This window comes from Oncorhynchus mykiss, chromosome 13 (genome assembly GCF_013265735.2).
Source record: "Oncorhynchus mykiss isolate Arlee chromosome 13, USDA_OmykA_1.1, whole genome shotgun sequence".
Classification (NCBI taxonomy): Eukaryota; Metazoa; Chordata; class Actinopteri; order Salmoniformes; family Salmonidae; genus Oncorhynchus; species Oncorhynchus mykiss.
In genome coordinates this window covers 36,720,565-36,747,962 of record NC_048577.1, presented here as the reverse complement: position 1 = coordinate 36,747,962, position 27,398 = coordinate 36,720,565, and the positions used below count along the sequence as shown (strand labels likewise).

Genomic DNA, 27,398 nt, shown 5'->3' with positions numbered 1-27,398 from the left:
CAGTCATCCAATATGCTATAATCGAAATAAGGCCATGGTAATAAAACAAAATCCTCCATAATCTTGAACGGCACTGCTGTGTATATAGTGTGAAGGGTGTCCTCATCTAGTAGTTGCATTCTGATATGGTAAGGCAACTTAAAGTGCGTGAAATCATAGTATTTTACTGTCAGCCATTGTTGCCATTAATGCTCAATCAGACCAGGAGAGGAGGGAGATTAATGAGCCAATTGTCAACTGCGGATTATTAGGTGACCGTGATGGTTTGAAGGTCAAATTGGGAATTTAACCAGGACACCGGGGTTAACACCCCTACTCTTACAATAAGTGCCATGGGATCTTTAATGACCTCAGAGAGTCAGGACACCCGTTTAACGTCCCATCTGAAAGATGGCACCCTACACATGGCAATGTCCCCAATCACTGCCCTGGGGCATTAAGATTTTAAAAAATTAGACCAGAGGAAAGAGTGCCTCCTACTGGCCCTCCAACACCACTTCCAGCAGCATCTGGTCTCCCATCTAGGGACTGACCAGGACCAACCCTGCTTAGCTTCAGAAGCAAGCCAGCAGTGGTATGCAGGGTGGTAAGCTGCTGGCGAAATAAGGTATTTCTGTTTTTATTTTTAATAAATATGAGACAATTTTTTAAAAAAAAGTGTTTTCTTTGTCATTATGAGGTATTGACTGTTGACTGGTGATGAAAAAAATAATTTCATACATTTTTAGAATAAGGCTGTAACGTAACAAATTGTGGAAAAAGTCAAGGGGTCTGAATACTTTCTGAATGCAATGCATATTAGCAAATACTTTAGCTACCATTTGTGTTTTTTGTAATTAAAATTCACAGGAGAATGTCACAAGGAGTTCACATTTGCTTAGCATTAACAAGATATCCTCATGATGGGGATATCATGGAGATATCTTGTTTTTGGTAAGCAAATGTGAACTGATAGGCCATCAGTACGGAATAGGGTAGACTAGAATGGTTTAGAACAGAATAACATTGACTAGAATAGAATAGAGGTGGATTAGCCAGTGTGTTCATCATTTGTCTTTCATTTAACAATTAATACTGGATATCTTAAATAGTCTGGCTTAAATACAACAAAAATGATCTTCCCTGGAGGCACATTAACTTGTGGTGAGTTGCACATACCACTTGTGCAGTAGGCACTCAATTATCTTACAATACATGTCTATTATTCATTAGTGAGAGAAAAAAATGTATAGACTGACATATCGTGAACTGTTGAGGAACTGCAGTGTGGCCGATAGACTGAAATGTCGACTAAGTAAGGTTGAACCCGGATGCTGTTTCATTTGTGTTGAAATTTGAATCATTAACGGTTTTTGATCATTTTAATCAATACGAATAATGGTTTCACTATTAGTGTGCTGTGTGTGTGCGTTCTGGACAGGTCTCCTTGCCTCTCGAACGCTCTGTAATAAGAGAACTGACATGTGCATATGCCTCGCAGCCTACGTCATTGCACAGGAAGCTGCGCTCTCTTGAGCAATGTATTCGGAGAGTTCGAGAAATGGCTAGAAATCATGAGTGCTATTTTTTAGGCAATGGGGGTGGTATATATTCTGGTGAAGTACATTCAGATTCAAACATCGACTCAACGAGAATACTAAAGGGAAAAGAAAGCAAGAAAAGAGAAGAGACACGTTCAACAGACCTCTACATTCATAAACTGTAAGTAAAGGGGAATTCATTCAGGACCCTATTTTCATAATGGCTGTGACAGTTATAAACTTGATAGAATAAACAATGATGCTATGTTGGTTGTGTGGACATAGCTGATTTAGCTATAACATTATGCCAGAATATTTGGTTAACTAATAAAGAAATAATATTATAATGATATAATATTCATTGGACAGACTATGCCTACATTCTTTTTTTTTGTAGCATATTATTATTTTATTATAATTAGTTATTTGTTCATTTTAAGAAAATCTGCTCTAATTCTGTGAAGATAACACAATATTGTTCAGGAGTGTTCATAGAAAAAATTGAGGCCTGTTGTGAAAAGAGTTTCTCTGTAATAGATTAGCAGAAATGATTGTGTCTAACACTAATATATATATTTATATATATATATATATATATATATATATATATATATATATATATATATATATATATATATATATATATATATATATATATATGTATGTATGTATATAACACCAATAAGAAACACAAACATTGACAACAGTGTTGTTTTCAGACCTGGGTTCAAATGCTAATTATTGTTTTTCAAGGACTTTAAAATACCAGTACATTTTGAAATATAAGTAGTTGAATATTGGAATGTGTTTGGAAATACATTTGGAAAGTATTACCATGTATTTGAAAATCCTCAAATACACAGAAAATAAGAATTAGAAATACTTAAATACGCATGTATTTGAACCCAGGTCTGGTTGTTATTCAAGTATATTTAGGCTAACATCTCTGTTGGTGGAGATTGTCATTACTTGCACCTAGGTTTTCGTAGAAGAATATCAATTTCTAAAATATTATTTCATTCATTTGAAGGCAACTAACTCCAAACCATCAAGATGTCATCAGCTAAAGGCCCGTCTATCGGCATTGACCTGGGCACCACCTACTCCTGTGTGGGGGTGTTCCAGCATGGTAAAGTGGAGATCATCGCCAACGACCAGGGCAACAGGACCACACCCAGCTATGTGGCCTTCACAGACACTGAGAGACTTATCGGAGACGCAGCAAAGAACCAGGTGGCCATGAACCCCAACAACACCGTTTTCGACGCCAAACGCCTGATTGGCCGAAAGTTCAACGATCAGGTCGTGCAAGCCGACATGAAGCACTGGCCCTTCAAGGTGGTCAGCGACGGAGGAAAGCCTAAAGTTCAGGTCGATTACAAAGGTGAGAACAAATGCTTCAACCCAGAGGAGATCTCTTCCATGGTCCTGGTGAAGATGAGGGAGATCGCTGAGGCTTACCTGGGCCAGAAGGTGTCCAATGCAGTCATCACAGTCCCTGCCTACTTCAACGATTCACAGAGACAGGCCACTAAGGACGCTGGAGTGATCGCTGGGCTGAATGTGCTGAGGATCATCAACGAGCCCACGGCGGCAGCCATCGCCTACGGCATGGACAAAGGCATGTCCAGGGAACGCAACGTCCTGATTTTTGACCTGGGTGGGGGCACCTTTGACGTGTCCATCCTGACCATCGAGGATGGGATCTTTGAGGTGAAGGCCACAGCTGGAGACACTCACCTGGGCGGGGAGGACTTTGACAACCGCCTGGTCAGTCACTTTGTGGAGGAGTTCAAGAGGAAACACAAGAAGGACATCAGCCAGAACAAGCGGGCTCTGAGGAGGCTGAGGACAGCCTGCGAGAGGGCCAAGAGAACACTGTCCTCCAGCTCCCAGGCCAGCATTGAGATTGACTCTCTTTTTGAGGGCATCGACTTCTACACCTCCATCACCAGGGCTCGTTTTGAGGAAATGTGTTCCGACCTCTTCAGGGGAACCCTGGAGCCTGTGGAGAAAGCCCTCGGGGATGCCAAGATGGACAAGGCCCAAATTCACGACGTCGTCCTGGTCGGAGGCTCCACCCGGATCCCCAAGGTCCAGAAGCTCCTGCAGGACTTTTTCAACGGCCGAGAGCTAAACAAGAGCATCAACCCAGACGAGGCGGTGGCCTACGGCGCTGCCATCCAGGCGGCCATCTTGTCTGGCGACAAGTCTGAGAACGTCCAGGACCTGCTGCTGCTGGATGTGGCTCCCCTGTCCCTGGGCATCGAAACCGCCGGAGGGGTCATGACCGCCCTGATCAAACGCAACACCACCATCCCATCCAAACAGACCCAGACCTTCACCACTTACTCCGACAACCAGCCCGGGGTCATGATCCAGGTCTACGAGGGAGAGAGAGCCATGACCAAGGACAACAACCTCCTGGGGAAGTTTGAGCTCTCTGGGATCCCCCCTGCCCCACGAGGAGTCCCTCAGATCGAGGTGACCTTTGACATCGACGCCAACGGCATTCTGAACGTATCAGCAGTGGACAAGAGCACGGGCAAAGAGAACAAGATCACCATCACCAACGACAAGGGCCGGCTCAGCAAAGAGGATATTGAGAGGATGGTGCAGGACGCTGACAAATACAAAGCTGAGGATGACGCACAGAGGGAGAAGATAGCTGCCAAGAACTCCCTGGAGTCGTACGCCTTCAATATGAAGAGCAGCGTGGAGGACGACAACATGAAAGGCAAGATCAGCCAGGAGGACAAAAAGAAAGTGGTGGACAGGTGCGACCAGACCATTTCCTGGTTGGAGAACAACCAGCTGGGCGACAAAGAGGAGTATGAGCATCAGCTAAAGGAGCTGGAGAAAGTATGCCAGCCTATCATTACCAAGCTGTACCAGCAGGGAGGGATGCCCACAGGTTGCTGTGGAGACCAGGCACGGACCAGCTCTGGTGACAGCTCCCAAGGCCCAACCATTGAAGAGATTGACTAATGTGAGGGATTTTTATAAAGGACTTTTCAAAATGCATTAGTATCACTGCATACAATTTACTATTCAGGAAATACTTTGTACTTGTAAAAACACACTGTACATCTGTTGATTCATACCATATTGCATTGCTGGACATTGTAAATAAAATGTATTTAAATATGTTTCTAGGTCTGTTGGCTGTTTTCTTGAATTCCTTCTCATCATAACACATTGATTATTCAAATTTTTTACACAATACCATGAAATATTGTAAACAAAACTTTGATAGACGGCTAAACCACCAGAGAGAACAAGTGAAGACACCCTAATGGCCACAATGTTTAGCTTATCAACTCTTTATTCTGCGATAACATCTGATACAATCACTATGGTCCTTCTTGGAAAAAGCGGCACAAATACACTTCTGGCACATATAAAAAAAACAATTACAGGTCACATTTTTCCTTACTTTGTGCTTATTGGTGTCAAGCTCAAAGAACCAAATACTGTATATTTGACTGATTTTGAAGTATTTAAAGTGGAACTGACAGCATTTGAACTACTTTGTTTCATATCTGCAAACGGACAATCATAATATCAGTAAAACATATCAAATTCCCAGTTTATGCTTCAAAACCAACTTTGTAAGAGGTTTTTTAAAAATAGGTTCTATTTGACTCAAAATTCCATGTTGTACAGTACGGTATTGTTGGCAGAATAGATGGATGCAGCTCAATGCATGATTAATATAATTCACCAATACATTTCTTGGTAGTCCAAAACATATTTCTATCAGGTTGTAAATTATGGCTGGCCTAGTACATTGTTTGCTGCCTCCACCCATTCAGGATGCAGTGTTTCAGTTTCAATGACTTCATATTTTGAACAAAAACGGACGACTGTAAATAAGGCTGGGAATGTCAATACAATGAAACTATAAGGTGCTCACTCATACAATTATTATTTAATTCAATGAAAAACATGTTTTAAGTTCAAATGTTACAACAACCTATCGCTAAGTTGTTGTTATTTGGTGATAAATACTTTTTGATTAGGGTCGCAGCATATTATGGACATCTGCAAGCGTAGCAGCAAAGGCTGGACAAATGATTTATCTATTTTGTTTTAAAACGTTAAGATGCTATATACAGCATATGAACATAAGTGGACATTATAAAGGGCCATATTCTTTAGAATAAAACAATGGCCAGTTTGAGTTGCAGTTGCACGTTGTTTTGTAAAAGAAATAGCCTATGTCTGGCGATTTCTTTGGGTACATTGACTTCAATAATTCAAAACCTAGGAGCCTCGTGGTTCTCACCACATTCCATAGAATTACACAATAATTATGACTACAGCTGGAGGACATCCTCCAACCTATCAGAGCTCTTGCAGTATGAACTAACAAGTTTTCCATCCAAAGGATCTGATCATTAATTTAGTACTGAAAGCATAAGCTACAGCTAGCTAGCACTGCAGTGAGTAGTTGACTCAAAGAGAGAAAGGCAATAGTTGAAGCAGCATAGAGAGAGAGAGAGAGCTATATTTCATTAGATGTTTTCTTCTTCTTAGTCTACCTTTCACTTAGCTATTGCAGCTAATTTATTCTACCCAAAGAACCTGACTCAAACAGAGAGAAATGCTATTTATGTTAGCTAGCTGGCTAAGGCTATCCAACACTGCAACTCTTCCAAGTCAATGTAAGCTTTTGGTTTTATAAATGTATGGGCACCGGGGCCCGCCGGTTTAACTGCTAAACTACTTGCTGTACACTGTAATGCGTGATTGTACACTTGGGATTGGATTGTGGGTTTACTAATGTGTTTGTTCTATTTTGGTTTGTTTTACTATAACCTTGATATGGTGACGATGTAGGTTGTGTAGCGGTTAGTGGTTATGGTGTGACGGTTTGGCAAGGAGAGGTTTTTGTGCCTAGTCACAGATAGCTGTTGTGTTGTGTACTGAAGTCCACAAGTGAAGGGAAAAGGTGAGAGGAGGAAAGCCTGTAGATGCGAGAATGAATTTTACAACAAGTAAAGTGATAATGCTCTATGTGGCTGCTATGAAATTTAACTGTGTGTGGGTGATCAGGGGTGTATTCATTCTGCCGATTCTGTTGCAAAATGTTTCTTAAACAGAACGAAATGGGGCGGGACCAACCTGAATTTATTTGTCCAATAGAAACTTTCGAAGCGTTTTGCAACTGTTTGGACTAAAGATTACACCCCAGATCAGCTAGATGCAGGCAAGAGTGTGCAAGATGGAATGGAATGTGTCTCTCTCTGCCTGTCACCTTGATCACTCCAATTTGTCTCTCGACCTGTGCACCTACGGTATAAACTTTCATTTCAAGGCTATAGGTTGTAGCAATCTCTTGATTGGTATAGGGAAAATTTGAGTATCATGCAGTAGCCTAAACCTATCGCTGTTACATTGAGCTGGGTGAATATGAATATGAATGACAGTCATCCAATATGCTGTAATCGAAATAAGGCCATGGTAATAAAACAAAATCCTCCATAATCTTAAACCAAATCAAATCAAATCAAATGTATTTATATAGCCCTTTGTACATCAGCTGATATCTCAAAGTGCTGTACAGAAACCCAGCCTAAAACCCCAAACAGCAAGCAATGCAGGTGTAGAAGCACGGTGGCTAGGAAAAACTCCCTAGAAAGGCCAAAACCTAGGAAGAAACCTAGAGAGGAACCAGGCTATGTGGGGTGGCCAGTCCTCTTTTGGCTGTGCCGGGTGGAGATTATAACAGAACATGGCCAAGATGTTCAAATGTTCATAAATGACCAGCATGGTCGAATAATAATAAGGCAGAACAGTTGAAACTGGAGCAGCAGCACGGCCAGGTGGACTGGGGACAGCAAGGAGTCATCATGTCAGGTAGTCCTGAGGCATGGTCCTAGGGCTCAGGTCTTTCCGAGAGAGAGAAAGAGAGAAAGAGAGAATTAGAGAGAGCACACTTAAATTCACAAAGGACACCGAATAGGACAGGAGAAGTACTCCAGATATAACAAACTGACCCTAGCCCCCCGACACATAAACTACTGCAGCATAAATACTGGAGGCTGAGACAGGAGGGGTCAGGAGACACTAAACGGCACCAACCGGCACTGCTGTGTATATAGTGTGAAGTGTGTCCTCATTTAGTAGTTGCATTGTGCTGCAGTGCGGTATGGTAAGGTACCTCAAAGTGCGTGAGATCATAGTATTTTACTGTCAGCCGTTGTTGCCGTTAATGCTCATTCAGACCACCAGAGGGCATCGTTGAGCACATCTACTCCAGCCTGAAAGAAATACTGCGGGCCTGCACTAAGACCACAATACAGTTTTATGGGTTTAACTGAATGAATAATTATATATTGAAGAAATTAGTCCCTTCTTTTCTTTCTAATGGGTCGAAAACTGCATTTTTTTTAAAAACTCAAGTTTCACACTGTGGTAAATAAACATGTTAAGCCATATTTTCACCTAAACTAATTTCTATTTGATAGGGTGCCATTTAGGCAGTTTATGATATAGTTTATTTTGTTATAAGATCACATTTTGTTATGTGGCGTGTGTTTCTATACAATCATATCAAATAAGTTTCCATCAACAATTAGCTATTATGAGCCTTTCGGCTAGCTATTGTCCAATTTAAATTCTCATCAAGGTGTGAACTGCGATCCACGTCCATTACTACTGTAAGCCCAGTATTCAAAAAATGACAATACAATACTTTTTTTTTGTTAATAAAATATATTATAATTTGATTTTAAAAATACTATTTCAAAATGCAGATGTTTATTCGGTTACTGTACACCAGCTGTTACCAAACTAGGGGTCGGGACCAAAGCTCCCACTGGATAACTGACACTTCCTAACTTGACATTGTCTGGTAAAGACTGCATCAAAACTCAGCAGGACAGACAGTATCTTCTCTGTTTCACCCCGCTCTCCACCGGGTCTGCGTCACACCAAACGGCAGGCGTCAAAGACACCGGGAATCTTCCATTTCAGTTGGTTCTCAACATTTAACACCACACCAGTTATCACTCCTTTCAACAGCGCTCAGCTCCGGAGAGCATAGCAAATCAAAGTTCTTGTCCCAAGACGCATGGTGCAGATTCAACAGTCCCCAACCTCTTCTCCACCCATCCTGACATCACATATGGATGAGCCAGAGGGCAAGGATCCATTCTCTCCAGAACCATCCTTGTCATCATCGGGAAGAGGCCCGAACTCAGCAGGTTAAATGTTGGATCTACCGGAGAGCATTTTTGCCTTTTTGTATTTGACGCCCATCTTCCTCACCACATCACTTCCCTCTACTCTCCTTTACTTCTTCCCCTCTGTCCATTTCCACATCTCCACGCTCCTTCATCCGCTGTCGTAGCAAACTGTTCAAATGGTTCTTGTATCTTGAATTTTCCGCCATGTAGGTGTAACAGTATAGACTTTACGTCCGTCCCCTCGCCCCGACCTGGGCACGAACCAGGGACGCTCTGCACACGTCAACAGTCACCCTCGAAGCATCGTTACCCATCGCTCCACAAAAGCCGCGGCCCTTGCAGAGCAAGGGGAACCACTACTTCAAGGTCTCAGAGCGAGTGACGTCACCAATTGAAACGCTACCAGCGTGCACCACCGCTAACTAGCTAGCCATTTCGCATCGGCTACATAGGGTCGACTCAAAAAACTCTACCAGCCGCCATTACACTTCTTCTTCGATATGATGATGGTCCGCAAACAAACGTTTAAAGTGCACCTACTGTGTTGGAATGTAAGATCAATCATGATCTGTCCAATTATGATCTGTCCAATTATTAATTCCCTAACTTCTCCCACACCCTCCCCCCTCCCCCCAAAACCTCTCCCCAACCCCATTAAACTTGATCTATAGCCTGCTGAAACACTCCACCCTTAGGATTGTTCAGCATGTCAACAACCATTTCAACAGTGACATCTGTTACCCCCAATATCTTTTGCCATCTCCACAATAACCTTCAACCTGGCATTTCTGCTTTCCACAACCAGAGTTGTATTATTAACCTTACCAGTAAAAGCTATGAAGTCAACTTTATTCGTTATCAAAGTGTCCTTTGACGCCACACTTTCAAGGTTTCTGAACAGGCCTCGAAACCATGCCAGGACCATCAGATTAACCATTTTTAATGAAGCCAGCAATGCAAATAATTCATCTCAGTGATTGACAGTATACAAGTATTATTGCATGTATACTAACCAATCGCAGTGAAATGAAATCTGGTCATGATCAGTTTCTATATTTCATATTATATTGTCTTGATAGGGGCATTGACGTTGTTGGTTGGCTAGCAAGCAAAACTTGACGTTAATTTACACACCACACCACATTTACACACCACACCACATTTGGGAAAACTGGTCCACCCACTTGATAGCTAGCAGTGGGGGCTGGTGGGGGGAGCTATAGGAGGACGGGCTCTGTGTAATGGCTGGATTGGAATAAGTGGAACGGAGTCAAACGTGGTTTCCATATGTTTGATGTGTTTGATACCGTTTAATTGATTCCATTCCAGCCATTACAATGAGCCCATCCTCCAATAGCTCCTCCCACCAGCCTCCACTGGTAGCTAGCTACCAGTTTAGTATAGCTAGCTATTAGTTTAAATAAAGCAAAATGATGTACTGATATGAAAGTGCAATTGTAAACCCAATGGGTGCACATTTTTGTTTTTGCCCTAGCACTACACAGCTGATTCAAATAATCAAAGCTTGAGGATTAGTTGATTATTTAAATCAGCTGTGTTAAAAAGCATAACGTGCACCTTTTGGGTCCCGAGGGTCGAGTCCACACAGCCAAAAGTCAGACACTAATGGGGTTTTCCAACAGCAAGGCTCAGCTCAACATGTCAGTGTTGCCATTGTTTATAAAATGTTTTCATTATCATGTTGAAAAAAACATGTCTCCAAACCTCATGTCACACACTCACAAACTGAAATCATAACCTAACAATGCAAGCGATGGCTGCAGGATGAAGTTATGAAGATGAACTGCAGAAACGTGCAGTTGACTGCAGTCAAAACGTCATGACCTTTTGATGACATGATTTTTGTAATGTTCATGCTGTTGACATGTTGGCGCAAGTCGGAGAATTATTATCCCCATAATGCAACATACTTTGAAAGGGCGACAAAAGTGATCCGCTCGAACGTGCCCTCTTGGGGACAGGGCAGCACAAGTTAACAATGCAGTGTGTGCATGCTCGGTTGCTCGTTTGTTGACTGAGTGGCATGACAAAAGATGCATTACCTCTCCCTGCTGTGGAGTTTGTGTAATGAGTGATCTGATTCAATCGCGGGTGTCCAGGAACCGACTAGTAGCGTAGATGATATATCTGGGAAAGCTCTAATGATAGCGAAACAATAAACATTTAGCCATTCATAGCTAGCTATTTAGCTATGACCATTTACTATATTTGCTGAGAGTTATGCTTGTGGTTGAATGCAATCTCTGTGTATATGCATTTAGACAATTTCTTCTGTTACACAGCTGTCAATCGAAAACGTATGCACTGGTTGCCAAGTCGTTTGGGCTGTCTTCTCAGTCAGTGGCTTTTTTGCTACCTCAAGTCCACACTATATGCATGTCAAGTTTGTATTCGTAGCTAATGACAGTTTATACATTTCTTTCAGACATTGATTCTTCAGCCAGATGACAAAAATGGTCTGGTTGCCAGATCCAAATGTTATGTAAAGATGAGAGATTGTGATAATGCATTGAGGGACGCAGAGGCCTCTCTCTATGAGGACAAATCATTCTTAAAGGTGCAGTTTAATCATTGGGCATCATTATTCAGCCCTGTTCTATTTTCAGCCTTTGGCTTTATTGTGTAGCAGTCATTGTATTATCTCTCAGCCAGTGTTTGCCGTTATTGAGGAAAGCTTTGTATTGTCTGTTTTGTTTGGAACGGAACAGCTGTATCCCCCTGTTGGCCAGCTACTGTACTGAAATTCAAAGCTTTTTTATTTTCAATGACCACTAGGGCACACTGTTGTTTCTGATTTGTCATAATTTCCCAAGCAAAATCCATTGATTTATTTGTATTCCTCCTTTCCCAGGGTTTGTATCAGAAAGCGGAAGCTTTATACACCATGGGAGACTTTGAGTTTGACCTGGTGTTTTACCACAGGGGGCACAAACAGTGGCCAGAGCTGCAGGAATTTAGACTGGGAATCCAGAAGGCCCAAGAGGCTATCGACAACTCTGTGGGCTGTAAGTACTGGGTCAAAAATATTTTTGTAGAAGACCAACAGATTGAGTACCTCATTGTTCTCATAACGCAGTTTTTGTGAGTTTTCCATCTGGTTTTCAAAATATCTTACCTTTCTACCACCAGGGAAGAAGGGACGGCCGAAGGGGCTGATTCACCCCCTGAGAAGGGAGATGAGGCAGCAGAACAAGAAGACGCCTATGAGTGAGAAGACAGCCAAGCAGCTTCTGGGAGAGTCTACAGCGATAAGGAGAAGCTACTGAAAGATGAAGGTAGGGCAGCCAGAAATATTTTACTTAGCCTGTTTCTGTATGTTCACTATTTTGTCTTAGTTTCAGTACACAATCAATACACTGTCACACTTGGGAAGATGCTCTTTTATCACGTACCCTATCTGGAGAATTGGCCTCTACGTGTCCTTTGATTCCCTTTACACATTCATTATTATCAGCATGAATTACAGAGCCCAGTGTGTGGTAAAGGGCAAATATTCCACTCAAGTCATAAATGGCCTCCAAACTTGGTGAAAGGTAAGATGCGGGGAGGGGAGAGACTGCAGGACCTATCTGGACACACGCACTGATTTCTGGCGCCAGCAGAAGCCCATCTATGCGCGGGAGAGAGACCGCAAGCTCATGCAGCAGAAGTGGAACAAGACCCGGCAGAACCCTCCCTCTGATCCCACCCGTTTTGTACTCAAGAGCCTGGAAGAGATTGATGCTGATAAGACAGAACAGACCCAAGGATGAATATGGTAGTTTGATGCTTATCAATACATCCTGGTCAACGGTAAACTCTTATTAGCATGTATTGGGGGCATGATCTTTGGTACATCTTTCTCACTCATCATTATTCACGATTCATTCATATCCTTAATCATGGTAGCATTCATATTAATGTAGACGTGTTCAGAAACATTCTGTTCTTATTTACAATTAGTCACTCCAAAATGACACAATACATTATTTACCATTCGTTTCTATTGGGCACAACATAACCAAAACAAACAGCAAATGCATCCAACAAGTTTGTAGAGTCACAAGCTTGGTGTCGTCATTGCGTACTAGGAATATGGGACCAAATACTACGCTTTTGACTCCATTTAATACACTAAGTGAATTTGTCCAAATACTTGACACCTTCAAACGAGGGGACTAGATACATAAAGTGCATTCATATCTAAAAGGTAAAACAGATATGTATGAAAATAACCTCAAATAAAAAGGTGACATTCTGTACTGTCGGCTCATAAAACATTTGATCTCAAGTCCAAAATGCTGGAGTACAGAGCCAAATTAAGAGTATTAGCTTCACTATCCAAATAAACACGTAGGGGAGCGTATGTGATTTTTCTAACGTCCCACATTTCAAATCAAGTGCTTTTCACACACTGCATCTTATTGTTTTAACAGTGTTCTTTCGCTTTCTTTGTTGTCCAACAGCAAACTCCCAGACGCAAAGTCAAGGGCACTTGATAATGTCGGCCGGGTGTACGCCAGAATATGAAAGTTCCCACAGGCTATTGATGCGTCGGTGGAAACTCAAAGTATATGGCACATCTGTGTTTTTATGTTTGGGTTGTGTGATGAAGCAAATAGTTTAATACAAAGGACTCCTAATATATGTATCCTATTCACTGTTGTTTGTGTATTTGCTTCTCCATTCTCAGCTGGGAGGAAAAGATCCCGCTGGCCAGTGGCGGCCCGGGACTACGGCGTTCGCTCACTCGCCGTGGCCGATGACATCGCTGATGAGAAGTGGCAACTGAACGCCTGTGTGTTGGTGGCACAGTCAGAGAGTAAGTGCAGGTAGAAGTGTGTAGAAACCCCTTGTTTGAGTCGTTGATAAGTTGTGATGTGCATAGCAATAGCAATGGCCCCCTGGCCTGTATTTTAAGTTCATCTTTACAGACTCTTAAAGGAAATGCCATTATCTCATGTCTGAGCTTGATCTAATTAATATAATGTATTTTTTATGTACTGTGGTTCCATTGAGGGGCGGCAGGTAGCCTAGAGGTTAGAGTGTTGGGACAGTGTTGTTCGAATCCCCGAGCTGGCAAGGTGGAAAAATCAGCCGTTCTGCACTTGAGCAAGGCAGTAAACCCCCACAACTGCTCACCTGGCGCCGATACCGTGGACATCGATTAAGGCAGCCCCCCCCCGCACCTCTCTGATTCAGAGGGGTTGGCTTAAATGCGGAAGACACATTTCGGTTGAATGCTTTCAGTTGTGCCACTGACTAGGTATCCCTTTTCCATTGACGTTTATGGGATTGAATGGGAACATGTCCATACAATTCTGATCAGATGTGGACAGCATATCAATGCTGATTCTTTTGAATTACAACCTGGGGACACAAGTGATGATTTCATGGAAACTGTGATTAGTCTTTGTCTACTTGATCTTGGTCAAAGCATTGAACTGGTCCTAACAGTCTTTTCATTCTGTGTCCCCTCCCAGTGAAGCTTGTCAACTTTAAATCCGGTGTTGCCCACTTTGAAAGAGCTTTGGACAGGGCTAAGGTTCTCCAGGATGACCCTGCTAGGGATGCCATCCAGAAGGTTACCTGAACATCCTTGTCAATTCATGTCACTTCTTTCCTATTGTCAAATCACAATGGCTCACTGATACAATATTTGATGCCCTTATTTAGGCTCTCCGTGAGGCAAGGCAATGTTTATGAGCGCTCATCAGAAGATGACTGAAGAGTAGCCACAGACAGATGGTCAAGGACAATGTAATAAAAACAGTCTTTTAAACATGCTTCTCCGACCTCCACTTGAGTTTTTGTTGTATACTTTTATTTTCTTTGCTTATTTATGTATAGAAAAATTGCACACATACAAAATGTACATACCCCTTACAGAATAAACTTAGGAGATACAGCTGAGGAAAGGACTTCACTTGGGTGGGAACAAAATTGAATTATGCTATGATGTATTACTTTGAAAATCTATTATTCATCTACACTGGAATTCAATCCTTACAGCTGTGTAGTATAAGTTGATGTCTTCCTTTTCATTGATGTGTTTCCTGTAGTACTGCAACACATGCACGTTTCCAATGTAATATTTTGTAGTGTCTCATTAATAAAGCGTTTTGTTAAGCCTTGCCTAGTTGTTTTGGAGTCCTCTTTGTTTGCAGTGTAACGTGCCACCGACTAATGATCCAGAAAGCAATTACTGTGTGTTGAGTCGTTGGCACTCGACACACATGGTATTGGTAATCTAATTAAAACTATCCGAGAGAGAGAGAGAATGACCCAGACGCTTTATATAAGGAAATATAGGTTAGAAAGACAGTTAAGATGTGTTTGGATTGCCTTATGAAACTTGTGAAATCTTGCTGATCTGGCACATTTTTCAGCAGAGCCTGTTAGCAGGTGTTGGGTAACTTGGGTTTAATTGCCTGTGCCAATGTGCATGTAAGCAGGCCATTGGAGACGAACACAACAGACGTGTATTGACTGGCACAATGCACCCAGTCAAAAATCATCTACAATTCTTTAGAACTGTGTACATGTTTCGCTGTGGTGTTTTTCTATCTGATTACAAGGCTAGTTCCCTTTACTTCTGCACTCTGATAACATTGTTTAAAACTGGCATGCTGACAATGCTGTGATTCACTAAGCAGCTGATTCCCTTTATATGGGTATTATGAAATCATGCAATGTTATCAGATCAGAAATTGATCAGACACATCTGATCTCATAGAGTCCACAGACTGTTGAACAAATTTCCTTTACAGAACATGCATTTCTGGGGAAAAAAATGTACACAGAGCTTTGTTTTTCAAGGAGTTTGTGTTGTGGATGAGGACCTAAAATCATAAACTGCCAAAATACAAAATGACTCATTGTTGTCACTTATGCCATGAATTATCAGACTCCCTGGCATTAATTGCCATGGTTTATGGAATTTAAATTCAACAAAACTCATTTGTAATTGTCTTCTCAGCCAGGTCTACGTTGTCATTGCTGGGACGTTCGCGTTGATAAGAGCGGGGGCGCGCAAACGATAGAAAGCACCCCGCCCTCAAGAGCACTAAACCTTGCGCGTGCTCAAGAACCCGTAGTTTCCGTTTTCTTTCCTAGTGTTGGGGGCAGATTTCTGCGCGGAGCGCCGACTGTCCTCTGCTTTCCAGCTTTGAAAACGCCTAAATTGCAGAGTCAGCGGCATACTCCTGACACAACAGGCACGGTAAGAAACCTCCGTCTGTAATCTCGTCCCATTCATATCAATATGATAGTTAGCCCGATTAGAAGCTGCTCGTCATATAGTACGATCTTGGAACTTGACCGAAGTGATCAGAATCTCGCTTTTCAGACAAATCTAGTTTCTTTCGCTTTGAAATAGGCTATCGCTGTTGTTCAAACGTGGCATCTGAGTTTGGACATGACATTGCCACGCTGATTTTGTTTTGTCTGTTAGCGTGGTGATTGCATTGCAGCCACTCCCCGTTTCATCATTTCATTGTTACACGGTAGAAGCCGCGTTTACACCGTCGCACTAAAAACATTCTCATCTGATCTTTTACAGAAGATTCACTCACCATAAATATTGGCCTTCGATGTGCTGTTTCGAATATCGTTTGTTTCTTGGTGAACTTGTCTAGCCTGTAATGGGGATGACCATGCTTTTTTAAATATATATTAATCTTCTTTCACGAACATGTAGGCTATTGCGCTACTGACCGTCTGTTACTCAAACAAATATATAACTTCTACATACTTTCCTTGGCGATTTTTAAAAATGTATTTTTATTAAAGTGCTTTTTTAAAAAGCGGATATACGAGCCCTTGTCCACACAAAAGGCTGGTATAATCAGTCGCAGGTGTTCATTTCTCACCCCGGCCTAGTCCCCGGAGGCTGAGCGCACGCCGCTACTTTTTGTTCGGCGATTTTGCATAACCTATATCTGAACCTCGCTCATTAATCGACCTAATTCAGTACCAAATTGCTGATGCATTTTTTTAAATATTATTATTGGTTTTATGGATGAATGTTAATGCATTCTAATTGACGCTTGTTTCCCAATTACGTTTTTCCCACCTACATGTATAATGCAAGACTGGCAGTAGTTCAAGCCGATTATGTGGATGTTTTGAGAATTCAGAGCCCATGACGGCATGCATTACACACACACATCCACGTCTCACATACCACTCCAAAGATGCCAGCTGTGCTTAAACCATTTAGTAATCAAGGTCGATAGAGCCAAGCCAACCACCCAATGCCTTTATCACTTTGATTTACTACTCCGAATAATCTGATGTCGAGGCCGCAAACCGGTGGAGGCCTTGCCCACAACGAGCTCTGATTCGGCAGGACTCCACAGAGAAACCGCTGCAGTACAGTAATTATATAAGGAGAGTCTGCTGCTCCCTATAACTCTTATTAGAAATACCAGAAGAGATCATTTGACTCCCTCAAAGTGATAGTGTGGTATCCCAAATCTTTGCACAAGGGAAGATTTATTTAAATATATATATTTTTTTACATTTACTTGCTTGGAAGTTTAAAGGAATTCCAGCACCATTTCATTGTTTATGCTGTACAGTTTCAAATATGAAGTTCCTGTTTTCCAAGTATTGAATTTGTTTGAGTTTCATTTGTATCATTATTAATTCATGTATTTTCAGGGTGCAAATCTTTTGTCTAAAACACAGGTTTATCATTAGGTCCATTGAGGAGCCCAGATATGGATGCTGAGCAGAACCAGGTGTTGGACACTGCATCAGAGACTCGAGAGCAACAGGAGACTGGAGCAGGAGACTGCCCCCAGTCACAACTCAACTCTCCAATAGATCCTGCAGAATCTCCAGTGAATGGGCAAGAAATGGAGCGTTTGCCAGATATGCTGACAGAGTCAGGAATGTCAGAAGAAATGCAAGAGACGGCGCCTAAAGCAGAAAAATCACCAAAGAAAATGTCTCTGGAACCTTCTCAGGAGATTCAGACATCTCCAGAAGTTGTGACTAAAGCAGAGAAGTACCTAGAAAAACAACCAGAACTAGAGAGCTCAGAGGTCTCTGAGTCAGCTTCAGCATTGTACTTCGAACCAGACAAAAAACAGACCACAGTGCCTGAAAAGCAGCCAATGCCAGAGAAAACACCAGAGCCTCTGCCTTTAGATGAGCCTCTAGCAGAGAATAACATTGAAACTGCGCCAGAGAAAATGGCTGAACTCGTCCCACAGGCTGTTAAACTGTCTGTGCAGGCAGCGCCCGAGCCTGTCACACAGCCAGAATCTGAGGACGTGAAACTGCTCGACGAGAAAGAGCCTGGGGAATCTGAGAAGCAGGCAGAATCTGGTGTTGTGTTGGCGGTGGTGCCAGAGATGCCAGCGGAGCCTAAAACTGTACAGGAAGTGGAGGCAGACAAACAGACCGACGCTGAAATTGTACCGGAACCAAAGAAACCAGTAGAGGCTGAGGCTGTGAAGAAAGTGGAAGCAGAGAAACCAGTAGAGGCTGGGGCTGTGATGGAAGAGAAACTGGTAGAAGCTGAAATTGTTAAAGAAGTAGAGTCCGAGAAACGGGCAGCAGGTGAGGCAGATGCAGTGGAGCAGCAGAAGGCCGAAGTTGTCGAGCAGATTCCCGCTCCTGGTACCCTGTCTTTTGCCTTCCTGGAGCATGAGCAGACCAAAGCCACACTTCGCACCTCTCGCACTCTAATCATCCTCAGAGGCCTCCCCGGCAGCGGCAAGAGCCTCTTGGCACGTGCTATTGCAGATAGCTACCAGGGTCTCTGCACTGTCTGCTGTGCTGATGACCATGGTGTGAAACCGGAGAGTCCAGAAACATCGGCAGATGGGTACAAGGCTTTTGACGATGCTGTGGTAGCCTGCTGCAGTGTAGGAACATCTTCTCAAGTGATAGTGGTGGATGACACCAACCATACCCATGATCGGCTGGCCCGTCTTGGGGAGGTGGCAGAGCAGCACCGGCTGGTGGCCATGTTTCTGGAGCCCCGCACTGAGTGGAGCAGAGACTTGCCACAGCTGGCCAAGAGAACTCAGCGGGGGCTAGAGGAGGCCCAGATCCAGGCCATGAAAGTACCTCTTGAGGAGACGTCCCTGCCCCTTTTCTTTGGCTGGTTTCTTCTCCCTGGCATCCAGGACAAGGTCAGGTGCACGTCCATGGATTTCCTGAAGACGCTGGACACGCTTGAGGCCTTCAAGAAGCACTTGCCTGACTGTGAGTACAGCACAACGGTCTTATGATACAGACTTCTATTGTTTATATCTGACTCTGATTTTAGTCTCTTGAGCTTGACTGCGACAACTGAGCTCGCTTTGTTTTGTTTTTTTCAGTCACTGTTGAGGCTGAGAAAGAGGTGGACCTGGAGCAGTATTTCCAAGCCAATGGCGTTCTTCATTGCACTACCAAATTCTGTGACTATGGCAAGGCTGAGGGAGCCAAGGAATATGCAGACAAACCAGTAAGTCTGAAAGTATATTGAACAAAAATATAAAGTCAACATGCAACAATTTCAATGATGTTACAGTTCATATAAGATAATCACTCAATTGAAATAGCGGTGGGCCCACCCACTTGGGAGGCATGCCAATTGCATGCTCCCTCAAAACATCTGACATTGTTGTGACACAACTGCAAATTATAGTGGCCTTTTGTCTCCAGCACAAGGTGCACCTGTGTAATGATCATGCTGTTTAATCAGCTTCTTGATATGCCACACCTGTCAGGTGGATGGATTGTCTTGGCAAAGGAGACATGCTCATGAACAGGGATATAAACATATGTGTGCAAAATGCATATCGATCTTTTATTTCAACTTGTGAAACATGGGACAGACTTTGCATGTTGCGTTTATTTTTGTTTCGTGTATATTGGTGATGGGAATTATTTGTCAAATGCCACCTCATCCTATTTACCACACCGCTCATATTGGCCTTGTTTTATTTATTTAAAATCTGATGACCAGTGCATTGTTTAAATAATGTATTTTAACTTTTCGGGGGATCCATTTTGAAATAACCCCTCTTCTTTTCCCACTCTAGGCTGTTAAAGAGTTGTATGGCTCTGCGTTCGAGCTGTCCCTCAGTGCCCTCTTCGTCACACCTCGCACTGTTGGTGCCCGGGTTTCACTCTCTGGGGATCAGTTGACCCTGTGGCCTGCCGATGCTGAGGAGGTGGTGTCTGTAGTCCCGGCCGCCGCCACCCTGCCCGCTGGTAGCCGTGCCCACATCACCCTGGGCTGTGCGGAGGGCGTTGAGCCACAGCAGACGGGCTTCGACCTGCTGGAGATCCTAGCGCTGCAGCAAGAGGGTCAGGAGGGAGAGCTGGTGGAGGAGATGGAGCTCGGCTCCCTGGCCTACTACGGCAAGGGGAGGTGGCTGCTCAGTCTGAGGGAGCCCATCTCCACCCAGGCCTGCTTCTCCAGCCTCTACGGGCCCAAGAAGGCCGACTCGACCAAGAAAGACGGGGACAAGAAGAAGAAGCAAAAGTGCACCATACTGTAAAGGAGAGGGGGAAGGTGGAAATGGATGGATCGGGATGAGTGGCGTACTAGTGTTCTGATTGGTCTGTGGGGAAGTTTGTTTGTTTGTGCTACTTTTGGGGTTTGGGAGGCGTCTTGGATATCCCACCCCAAATTCACAAGCTGTGTGCCTTTCTCTATTGCTTTGCTGCACAACCCAAGAGGCCTTTATACCACAGTTTAGGTCAAGCTTAGCATCTTGTTCAGTGTCTTGTCATGCGTTTTTAGTGCCATAGTTGCAATTGGATAGGATTTCTGAAGACGAGGCCTGATTTCATGGCTCAGCTGCAGTTTTGACAGATGTAGTACTGCTTCTCCTAGTACCGCTTCTCACCGTTTGACCACTGTTTTCCCTACTCAATTCATGTCTAACACTATATTAAAAAACCTTCCGCATATGTCAGTGTTAAGCATTTAGATATTTTCATGTTTTGTGTGAGTGGCTCATAGTGTTTTCATTGCATGCCAGGTTTAGCAGATGTAGTTCTAGTCATGATTTAGCTTGTTTGCAAAAGAAGTTGCACATCTATTTCAGTCATTTCCTGTGGTTTGGTCAGTTTAGCCATGTGTTTGTATGTTTGGTACGAAGGAAAGAGTTGGGTAATTTCACAAGTAGCTCATGGGCCAAAAAGGGTGTCTGTGTATGCTTGATTTGATGTGCTGAACTGTGAGTGTCCTTCATAGAGGCCATTCCTAATTAACTCTTTTTGCACGATGATGCAGAAATCAAAGGGAGAATGCTGATGAATGTGTAGTTTGTTTCATTAGCTGGCACTTACTTGGTACTTATCAAATGCTGTGAAACCAAGGCCACAATTCTGTAGTATAGGAGACTGCAGCCTGGGATCATCCCTCTTTCTGTCAACCACAGTTAGGTTTTGCATGTCAACTTGTATGTATCCGCTGTCTGTTCATGACTGATGTGTAGGTTTCTTAGGGCAAAGCCATGCTTGTTTAGTTCTTCCAACGAGTCACTGTTTTTGCACATGTTTTGTACACTTAATAAAAGAATTTGCTTTGCGCCAAATATTGCCTTAATGCAATGTGTACTGTTACACCCGGTTCATGACTGTTCCCTTGTCTGTACACCAGTCTTGATTTTTTTGCATGTAAATCTTGGTGGGGCAAGTGGGATCCATGCCAGCAAAGCCACAACACTAAACAATACATTATTTGCACTTTACCACTGCTACACCTGGCTGTCAGCGGAGCCTTGTCTGGCAGCGAAACAGTTAATTCACCCTCATTTACTGCCTTTAAAAAAAATAAACAGCTGTAATGAGTGACTTAATAAACATGTGGTTTCTACTGATAATTGAGATGTACAAACTATGGCATAAGGGGACGACAAGATTAGAGGCAAGCCGTAATTTCGGTAAAGACATGAGCATGCTAGGACCGACGTCAACTATATGTTTAGCACTTTTGAAATGTACAGTGACAGAATTCAGAACATGGGCCGTTCTTACAGTGCTCTCCCTGTACACCAAGTCAGAACTGTAGCATAAAGATGGCATATAAGCAGACCATGAAAGCTCTTTGCAATATTTGATTACATTTCTCAACAGGTTATAGGCTACATGTGCACCAAGTCAGAACAGGAGGTGAAAATAGACCCAATTATTAGGGTGAGGCACATTGGCTACTAACAGCTTACTACACAACACACTTAGTATTACTTTCTTAGCTACAGTAAACATATCTCCCTGGCATATTACATCATTTATGCAGCAGCATACCACACATTTTTGGACTCACCTTGTGCTGTGCTCACTTGAACAGGAAGGTGGAGTGGCGGTCCTTCGTGGGCAAATTTTGCCATCAAAGTCTGGCGTTCTCTGGATTTATGATGCTTTCAAGACAACTGGGAACTCGGGGGAGGAAGAAAAAAAAGTTGAATCATGATGACGTCAGTGGTATTCAGGTCGTAGCTCTAGAAAGAGGCCCGAGTTCCCGGTTTACAATTCCAAGTTGGATGAAAATTCAAAACATGTTTTCCCAGTCGTAGCTAGTTTTTCCAGAGTTCCCAATTGTCTTCCAACTCACTAAAGTCTGATTTTGCAGTTTTGAGCATGGCATAAATCATGCTTCATTGACAGCATGGCCAATGTTGAATGTTTATAATTTTGAACTAGGAAAAGAGACCCTTAATCTTAGACTTGGGACCACACAACTACAGCCACTCCAATGAATAGCAGGCGAATGATTGCTTTGCAATGCTTGCAGTTAGCCACTGATTCCTTCCAAACCACTCATTGTTGAATTTGCGATTTCCATCGGCCATTTATGTCCAATGGCCGATGAGCACCGATACGTTGTATCTATAATTTCTCTTCATTATTTCTCTTCATATGACAACGATTAAAAGGATATGCCAGTAGATTGTTGACTTGATTCATGATGATGACTGCCAGCTAAGATTTTGAGAGTATGATGTTGACATGATCAGTCCAATCAAAGCTACTGTAGATATAACAGGATTTGACATAATTTTATCTGTGGCCAATGAGCTTGAGCCTTCTTGGATGGGCACTTCTAATGTAACTCTATGGCAGCATCCAAGGGGCTAGAATTTTAGAGCTCTACCCTTAGACATGGCGGTGACGTAGTGTCCACGTGAGTGACAGAATACTGAGCCAATCACGGCGCAGCGCTCAGTATTTTCTGCTGGCTTGCGCCACCACCAGAGAAAGCACTAAGCTTGGCTGAAACACCTGCATTTTGGAGCTGCCTTACTCAAGAAAACAAAAAAGAGACCAAGTTTGTATGCGGCTTTATTAACTCACTGATATATATATATTTTTGTTACATTGTTGGCAAACTGATATGTGACATGTGTTAATGCCAAAATAATATGCAAAACAGGCAAGCACCGCCCAAAAAATATATATTTTTTGGTGCTAGGTGCTAAAAATGTGGGCCTGCCCTGAATGACGGGTCGCCAATGCTGCACACCCATTTTAACAGTTAGGAAGCTATTGACTATTGACACTGTACAGTGAGACTCAGCCATTTTGTTTGTAGCTGGAGAAGTTGACCAGCAGATGGCACTCAGCCTCCGGATACTATTAGTACAATGTATGAAGAGAACATGACCTGAAGTATATTTCTCATCAGGCCAGTCAATGTTTGAAACTCCCAAAACTGAAGTGGCATACTGGTTGCAGCCACTTTTGAGGAAGTGTATCCAAGGCCAAAGGCTCTCGAACACCCCACTACAACACACACAATCCTACCTTCGTTACATTTTATTCTGGAAAGGCTCTGAGTTGAATGACCCAATTGTCAGACTGTCTAGTGGTGCGCCATCACCTCTCATTGCACCATATTGCACCACAACTGTGCAAGTTTTGATATCAATCATTTACACACCGGTGTGTATGAGAGAAAGAATTTGCAACTCTTACCAAGGTCTGTACTGCCAGCTGCACTAGACTGAGGATTACACACACTGACTGTACAGGGCACTTGGCTCATCTGACTAATATGATGCAAACGAGTCTTGCTCCTTTCAAATGAAATTGCTCCACCTTGAAATGGTCTGATTTTATTACACATTTGAATGTATTACCCTGCTTCTGTTCGTCATACTATAATGTACTATCTATCCTAGAAAATATATTGCATTGGTTAGACAGCCATTCTGCTGGTGTTCATAAAAAAACGTTGTTAGCGTTATTTTATTTGGAAGACAATACAAAACGATGTGACGAGAGTTAAAAAAGCAAGTGATAAGTGCATGTGCAGGATAGGTAAAAAATGATTATGACCTGGGATCCTTTGGACTTCCCTACCCTAAACTCTAACATTAACTCCTTACCCTAACCACAACCCTTACCTAACCTTAATCCTTAACCATTTTCAAATTCAACTAAAATCGGGTTTATATATACAGTAGATGATTGATTTGGGCGTTGTGTTGAAGCCACCCTGCCTCCATCTTGACACCCCCATCGTTGTAAAATATATTTTGGAAGCTATAAAATGCATTTATTAATGTCGACACTCGTTTTGCCACATTTATTATATTAAAGACACCTTAATGCATACTTTTAAATTATATTATGTGAGCTAAACATTAATATATATATATATATATATATATATATATATATATATATATATATATAGCAGTCCTCCATAGGAATACATTGAATTCTATTTCAATTAAGTGTTTTAAAGGAAGAAAATAGAATGTATTTAAGTATATTTTAGTTGTAGTGGGGACAGTAACATTAGTCATCTAAAAAAAGTATACTTTAAGGAAATGTTTATATATATATATAAACATTTCCTTAAAGTATACTTTTTTTAGATGACTAATGTTACTGTCCCCACTACAACTAAAATATACTTAAATACATTCTATTTTCTTCCTTTAAAACACTTAATTGAAATAGAATTCAATGTATTCCTATGGAGGACTGCTCCTACTGGGGAGTGCCAATATGGCCGACCGGCGGCTTCAAAGCCGCTCAATGGCCAAAGACAGAGCATCAGCAATCCTTGGTTTGGTTTAAATGCATCATTGGACGTCTCAAGGATCTCAGATTCCACGGAACCCCAAAAGACTCTGAGGTGCATAAGGCACCTCCCCCTTTCAAATATTACTCGAACAAAATAAACAAACAAAATGGTATCCTGATTAATCAAACTCAAAAGCAAATCGTTTGGGATTCACACAAATAAAAATACCAGGGTTAAAAAAAAGCTATTTACTTGAAGGCCACTGAATGAAAATGCCTTTGGTGAATCATTGGCTACATGTTTATGTATGTACCTATATATGGTCAAGGCCAAGAGCAACGGGAAAATATAAATAGCCTTAATGTAGATGGACTTCAGTTCACTGGTGCCAGTATGTTATAAACCTTTAGTCCAATTGAAAAATGGAGACAATTTTACTTAAAAAAATATATATAAAAAAAATATGATCATGTTATTCCATTCTGATTGGCTACAGTACTAAACAGACAATGCCAGCCAATCAGTGTCCTACAGTTGAACAGCGTAGTCGTTTCTTTCAACGACAGGTGGGCGTGAGCGTTATGAAGCAACAGCCATGGGGTGGTGTGACCCAATCAGAGAGCAGGGATATCAGCCAAGTCTATCGTCAGATAGGAAGAGGGGAGAAAACGGAGAACCCAGAAGTGAAATCAGTGGTCCACGCCGACAGCGAAGCCACAGATAGAAGGAGCAGTTAGCGGGATCATTGCCGGCTCATATCGTTTCTCAACCGAAACAATCCAAATCTTCTCAACAGAAAACCTGGGAGATCTTTTCCACAACTCTCAAGATATAAAGGTGAGATATATCTATGTGTAGATTTATTTGGATGTTTACAGATTGCAGAGAGTAATTGAAAGCTGACTTGAAAGTTACATCAAGTAGTGTAACATGCGCAGTAAATGAAATTAAAAAGCTAACACAAATAAAGTGTGTGTGTGTGTGTGTGTGTGTGTGTGTGTGTGTGTGTGTGTGTGTGTGTGTGTGTGTGTGTGTGTGTGTGTGTGTGTGTGTGTGTGTGTGTGTGTGTGTGCACGCGCGAGAGAGACTGAGTAAGGGAAAGAAAGAGAGACACAAGACGAGTTGAACTGGTCAATCAACAGTACCAGTCTTGACTTCATACAGAATGAAGACATTATGAAAGCGTTATTGTGGCCACGGCTTTAACTTACTATAGTTTTTTTTTTAATGTGTCAACTCATGGGCTGTGGCATGTTTATTTGTCCGTTTTACCCTTAATGTAGTTATTTATTGCCCTTTAATCATTTTCACCTATTTCATTCTGTTAGAATGGAAGTCATAATGAATGAATTTTTTTTATTTATTTATATTTAACCTTTATTTAACTAGGCAAGTTATGTCTTTGACTAAATCAAATCATATTTTATTGGTCACATACATATGGTTAACAGATGTTATTGCGAGTGTAGCGAAATGCTTGTGCTTCTAGTTCCAACAGTGCAGCAATATCTAAAATGTAATCTAACAATTCCACCTCAACTACCTAATATACACACATCTAAGTAAAGGAATGGAATAAGAATATATACACATAAATATATATGGATGAGCAATGACAGAGCGGCATAGGCAAGATGCAATAGATGGTAAAAAATACAGTATATACATATGAGATGAGTAATGCAAGATATTTAAACATTATTAAAGTGACTAGTGATAATTTATTAAAGTGGCCAATGATTTCAAGTCTGTATGTAGGCAACAGCCTCTCTGTGTTCGTGATGGATGTTTAACAGTCTGATGGCCTTGAGATAGAATCTGTTTTTCAGCCTCTCGGTCCCAGCTTTGATGTACCTGTACTGACCTCGCCTTCTGGATGATAACGGGGTGAACAGGCAGTGGCTCAGGTGGTTGTTGTCCTTGATGATATTTTTGGCCTTCCTGTGACATCGGGTGCTGTAGGTGTCCTGGAGGGCAGGTAGTTTGCCCACCGGTGATGCGTTGTGCAGACCGCATCACCCTCTGGACCGCCCTGCGGTTATGGGCTGTGCAGTTGCCTTACCAGGCAGTGATGTAGCCCGACAGGATGATCTCAATTGTGCATCGTTAAAGTTTGTGAGCGTTTTAGGTGGCAAGCCAAATTTCTTCAGCCTCCTGAGGTTGAAGAGGCGCTGTTGCAACTTATTCACCACACTGTCGATATGGGTGAACCATTTCAGGTTGTCCGTGATGTGTACGCCAAGGAACTTAACTTTCCACCTTCTCCCCTGCTGTCCCGTCCATGTGGATAGGGGGGGGGGGGGGGGGTGCTCCCTCTGCTGTTTCCTGATGTCCACAATCATCTCCTTTGTTTTGTTGACTATGAGTGAGAGGTTGTTTTCCTGACACCACACTCCGAGTGCCCTCACCTCCTCCCTGTAGGCCGTCTCATCATTGCTGGTAATCAAGTCTACTACTGTTGTGTACATCTGCAAACTTGATGATTGAGTTGGAGGTGTGCATGGCCACGCAGTCATGGGTGAACAGGAAGTACAAGAGGTGGCTGAGCACGCACCCTTGTGGGGCCCCAGTGTTGAGGATCAGCGAAGTGGAGATGTTGTTTCCTACCTTCACCACCTGGGGGCCGCCCATCAGGAAGTCCAGGACCCAATTGCACAGGGCGGGGTTGAGACCCAGGGCCTCAAGCTTAATGAT

At 42.5% G+C, this 27,398-nt stretch overlaps 4 protein-coding genes and 1 pseudogene across 7 annotated transcripts in view; all 5 read left to right on the top strand.

Annotated features, from left to right (window-relative positions):
* The first annotated feature begins 1,504 nt into the window (after positions 1-1,504).
* LOC110512845 (heat shock 70 kDa protein) lies at positions 1,505-4,669 on the top strand. The gene is made up of 2 exons (XM_036940944.1): positions 1,505-1,701; positions 2,551-4,669. The coding sequence occupies exon 2, from the start codon at positions 2,574-2,576 to the stop codon at positions 4,506-4,508; it is 1,935 nt and encodes a 644-aa protein (XP_036796839.1). The 5' UTR covers positions 1,505-1,701; positions 2,551-2,573; the 3' UTR covers positions 4,509-4,669.
* A 5,788-nt stretch (positions 4,670-10,457) lies between these two features.
* LOC110486258 (tetratricopeptide repeat protein 25-like) lies at positions 10,458-13,392 on the top strand. Its single transcript, XM_036940956.1, has 3 exons — positions 10,458-11,291; positions 11,586-11,739; positions 11,864-13,392. Exons 1-3 carry the CDS (start codon positions 11,223-11,225, stop codon positions 11,998-12,000), a joined length of 360 nt encoding a protein of 119 aa, XP_036796851.1. The 5' UTR covers positions 10,458-11,222; the 3' UTR covers positions 12,001-13,392.
* Positions 12,245-14,845, top strand: LOC118938070 (annotated as a pseudogene).
* A 910-nt stretch (positions 14,846-15,755) lies between these two features.
* Positions 15,756-21,264, top strand: LOC110486251 (2',3'-cyclic-nucleotide 3'-phosphodiesterase). Of its 3 annotated transcripts, none has more exons than XM_021557698.2 (4): positions 15,756-15,935; positions 17,417-18,934; positions 19,051-19,178; positions 19,759-21,264. In XM_021557698.2, the coding sequence occupies exons 2-4, from the start codon at positions 17,437-17,439 to the stop codon at positions 20,218-20,220; spliced, it is 2,088 nt and encodes a 695-aa protein (XP_021413373.2). In that variant the 5' UTR covers positions 15,756-15,935; positions 17,417-17,436; the 3' UTR covers positions 20,221-21,264. The 3 variants fall into 3 exon arrangements, with proteins under 3 accessions (XP_021413373.2, XP_021413374.2, XP_021413375.2); XM_021557699.2 differs by having other exon boundaries at positions 17,405-18,934; XM_021557700.2 differs by having other exon boundaries at positions 17,378-18,934.
* A 4,087-nt stretch (positions 21,265-25,351) lies between these two features.
* Positions 25,352-27,398, top strand: part of LOC110486250 (ATP-citrate synthase) — a 29,432-nt gene continuing 27,385 nt past the window's right edge. For both annotated transcript variants that reach the window (XM_036940943.1, XM_036940942.1), the window contains exon 1: positions 25,352-25,541. The gene's annotated coding sequence lies outside the window, so the exon portion shown is untranslated. The remainder of the gene's footprint in view (positions 25,542-27,398) is intronic.

Bases quoted from the DNA above. Each gene is read 5' to 3' on its own strand.
- LOC110486258 (XM_036940956.1), top strand. From the start codon at position 11,223: ATGAGAGATTGTGATAATGCATTGAGGGACGCAGAGGCCTCTCTCTAT. The intron at 11,292-11,585 runs GTGCAGTTTAAT...CTCCTTTCCCAG, and splicing joins AGGACAAATCATTCTTAAAG to GGTTTGTATCAGAAAGCGGA. The intron at 11,740-11,863 runs GTAAGTACTGGG...TTCTACCACCAG, and splicing joins TATCGACAACTCTGTGGGCT to GGAAGAAGGGACGGCCGAAG.
- LOC110512845 (XM_036940944.1), top strand. From the start codon at position 2,574: ATGTCATCAGCTAAAGGCCCGTCTATCGGCATTGACCTGGGCACCACC.
- LOC110486251 (XM_021557698.2), top strand. From the start codon at position 17,437: ATGGATGCTGAGCAGAACCAGGTGTTGGACACTGCATCAGAGACTCGA. The intron at 18,935-19,050 runs GTGAGTACAGCA...TGTTTTTTTCAG, and splicing joins CAAGAAGCACTTGCCTGACT to TCACTGTTGAGGCTGAGAAA. The intron at 19,179-19,758 runs GTAAGTCTGAAA...TTCCCACTCTAG, and splicing joins AGGAATATGCAGACAAACCA to GCTGTTAAAGAGTTGTATGG.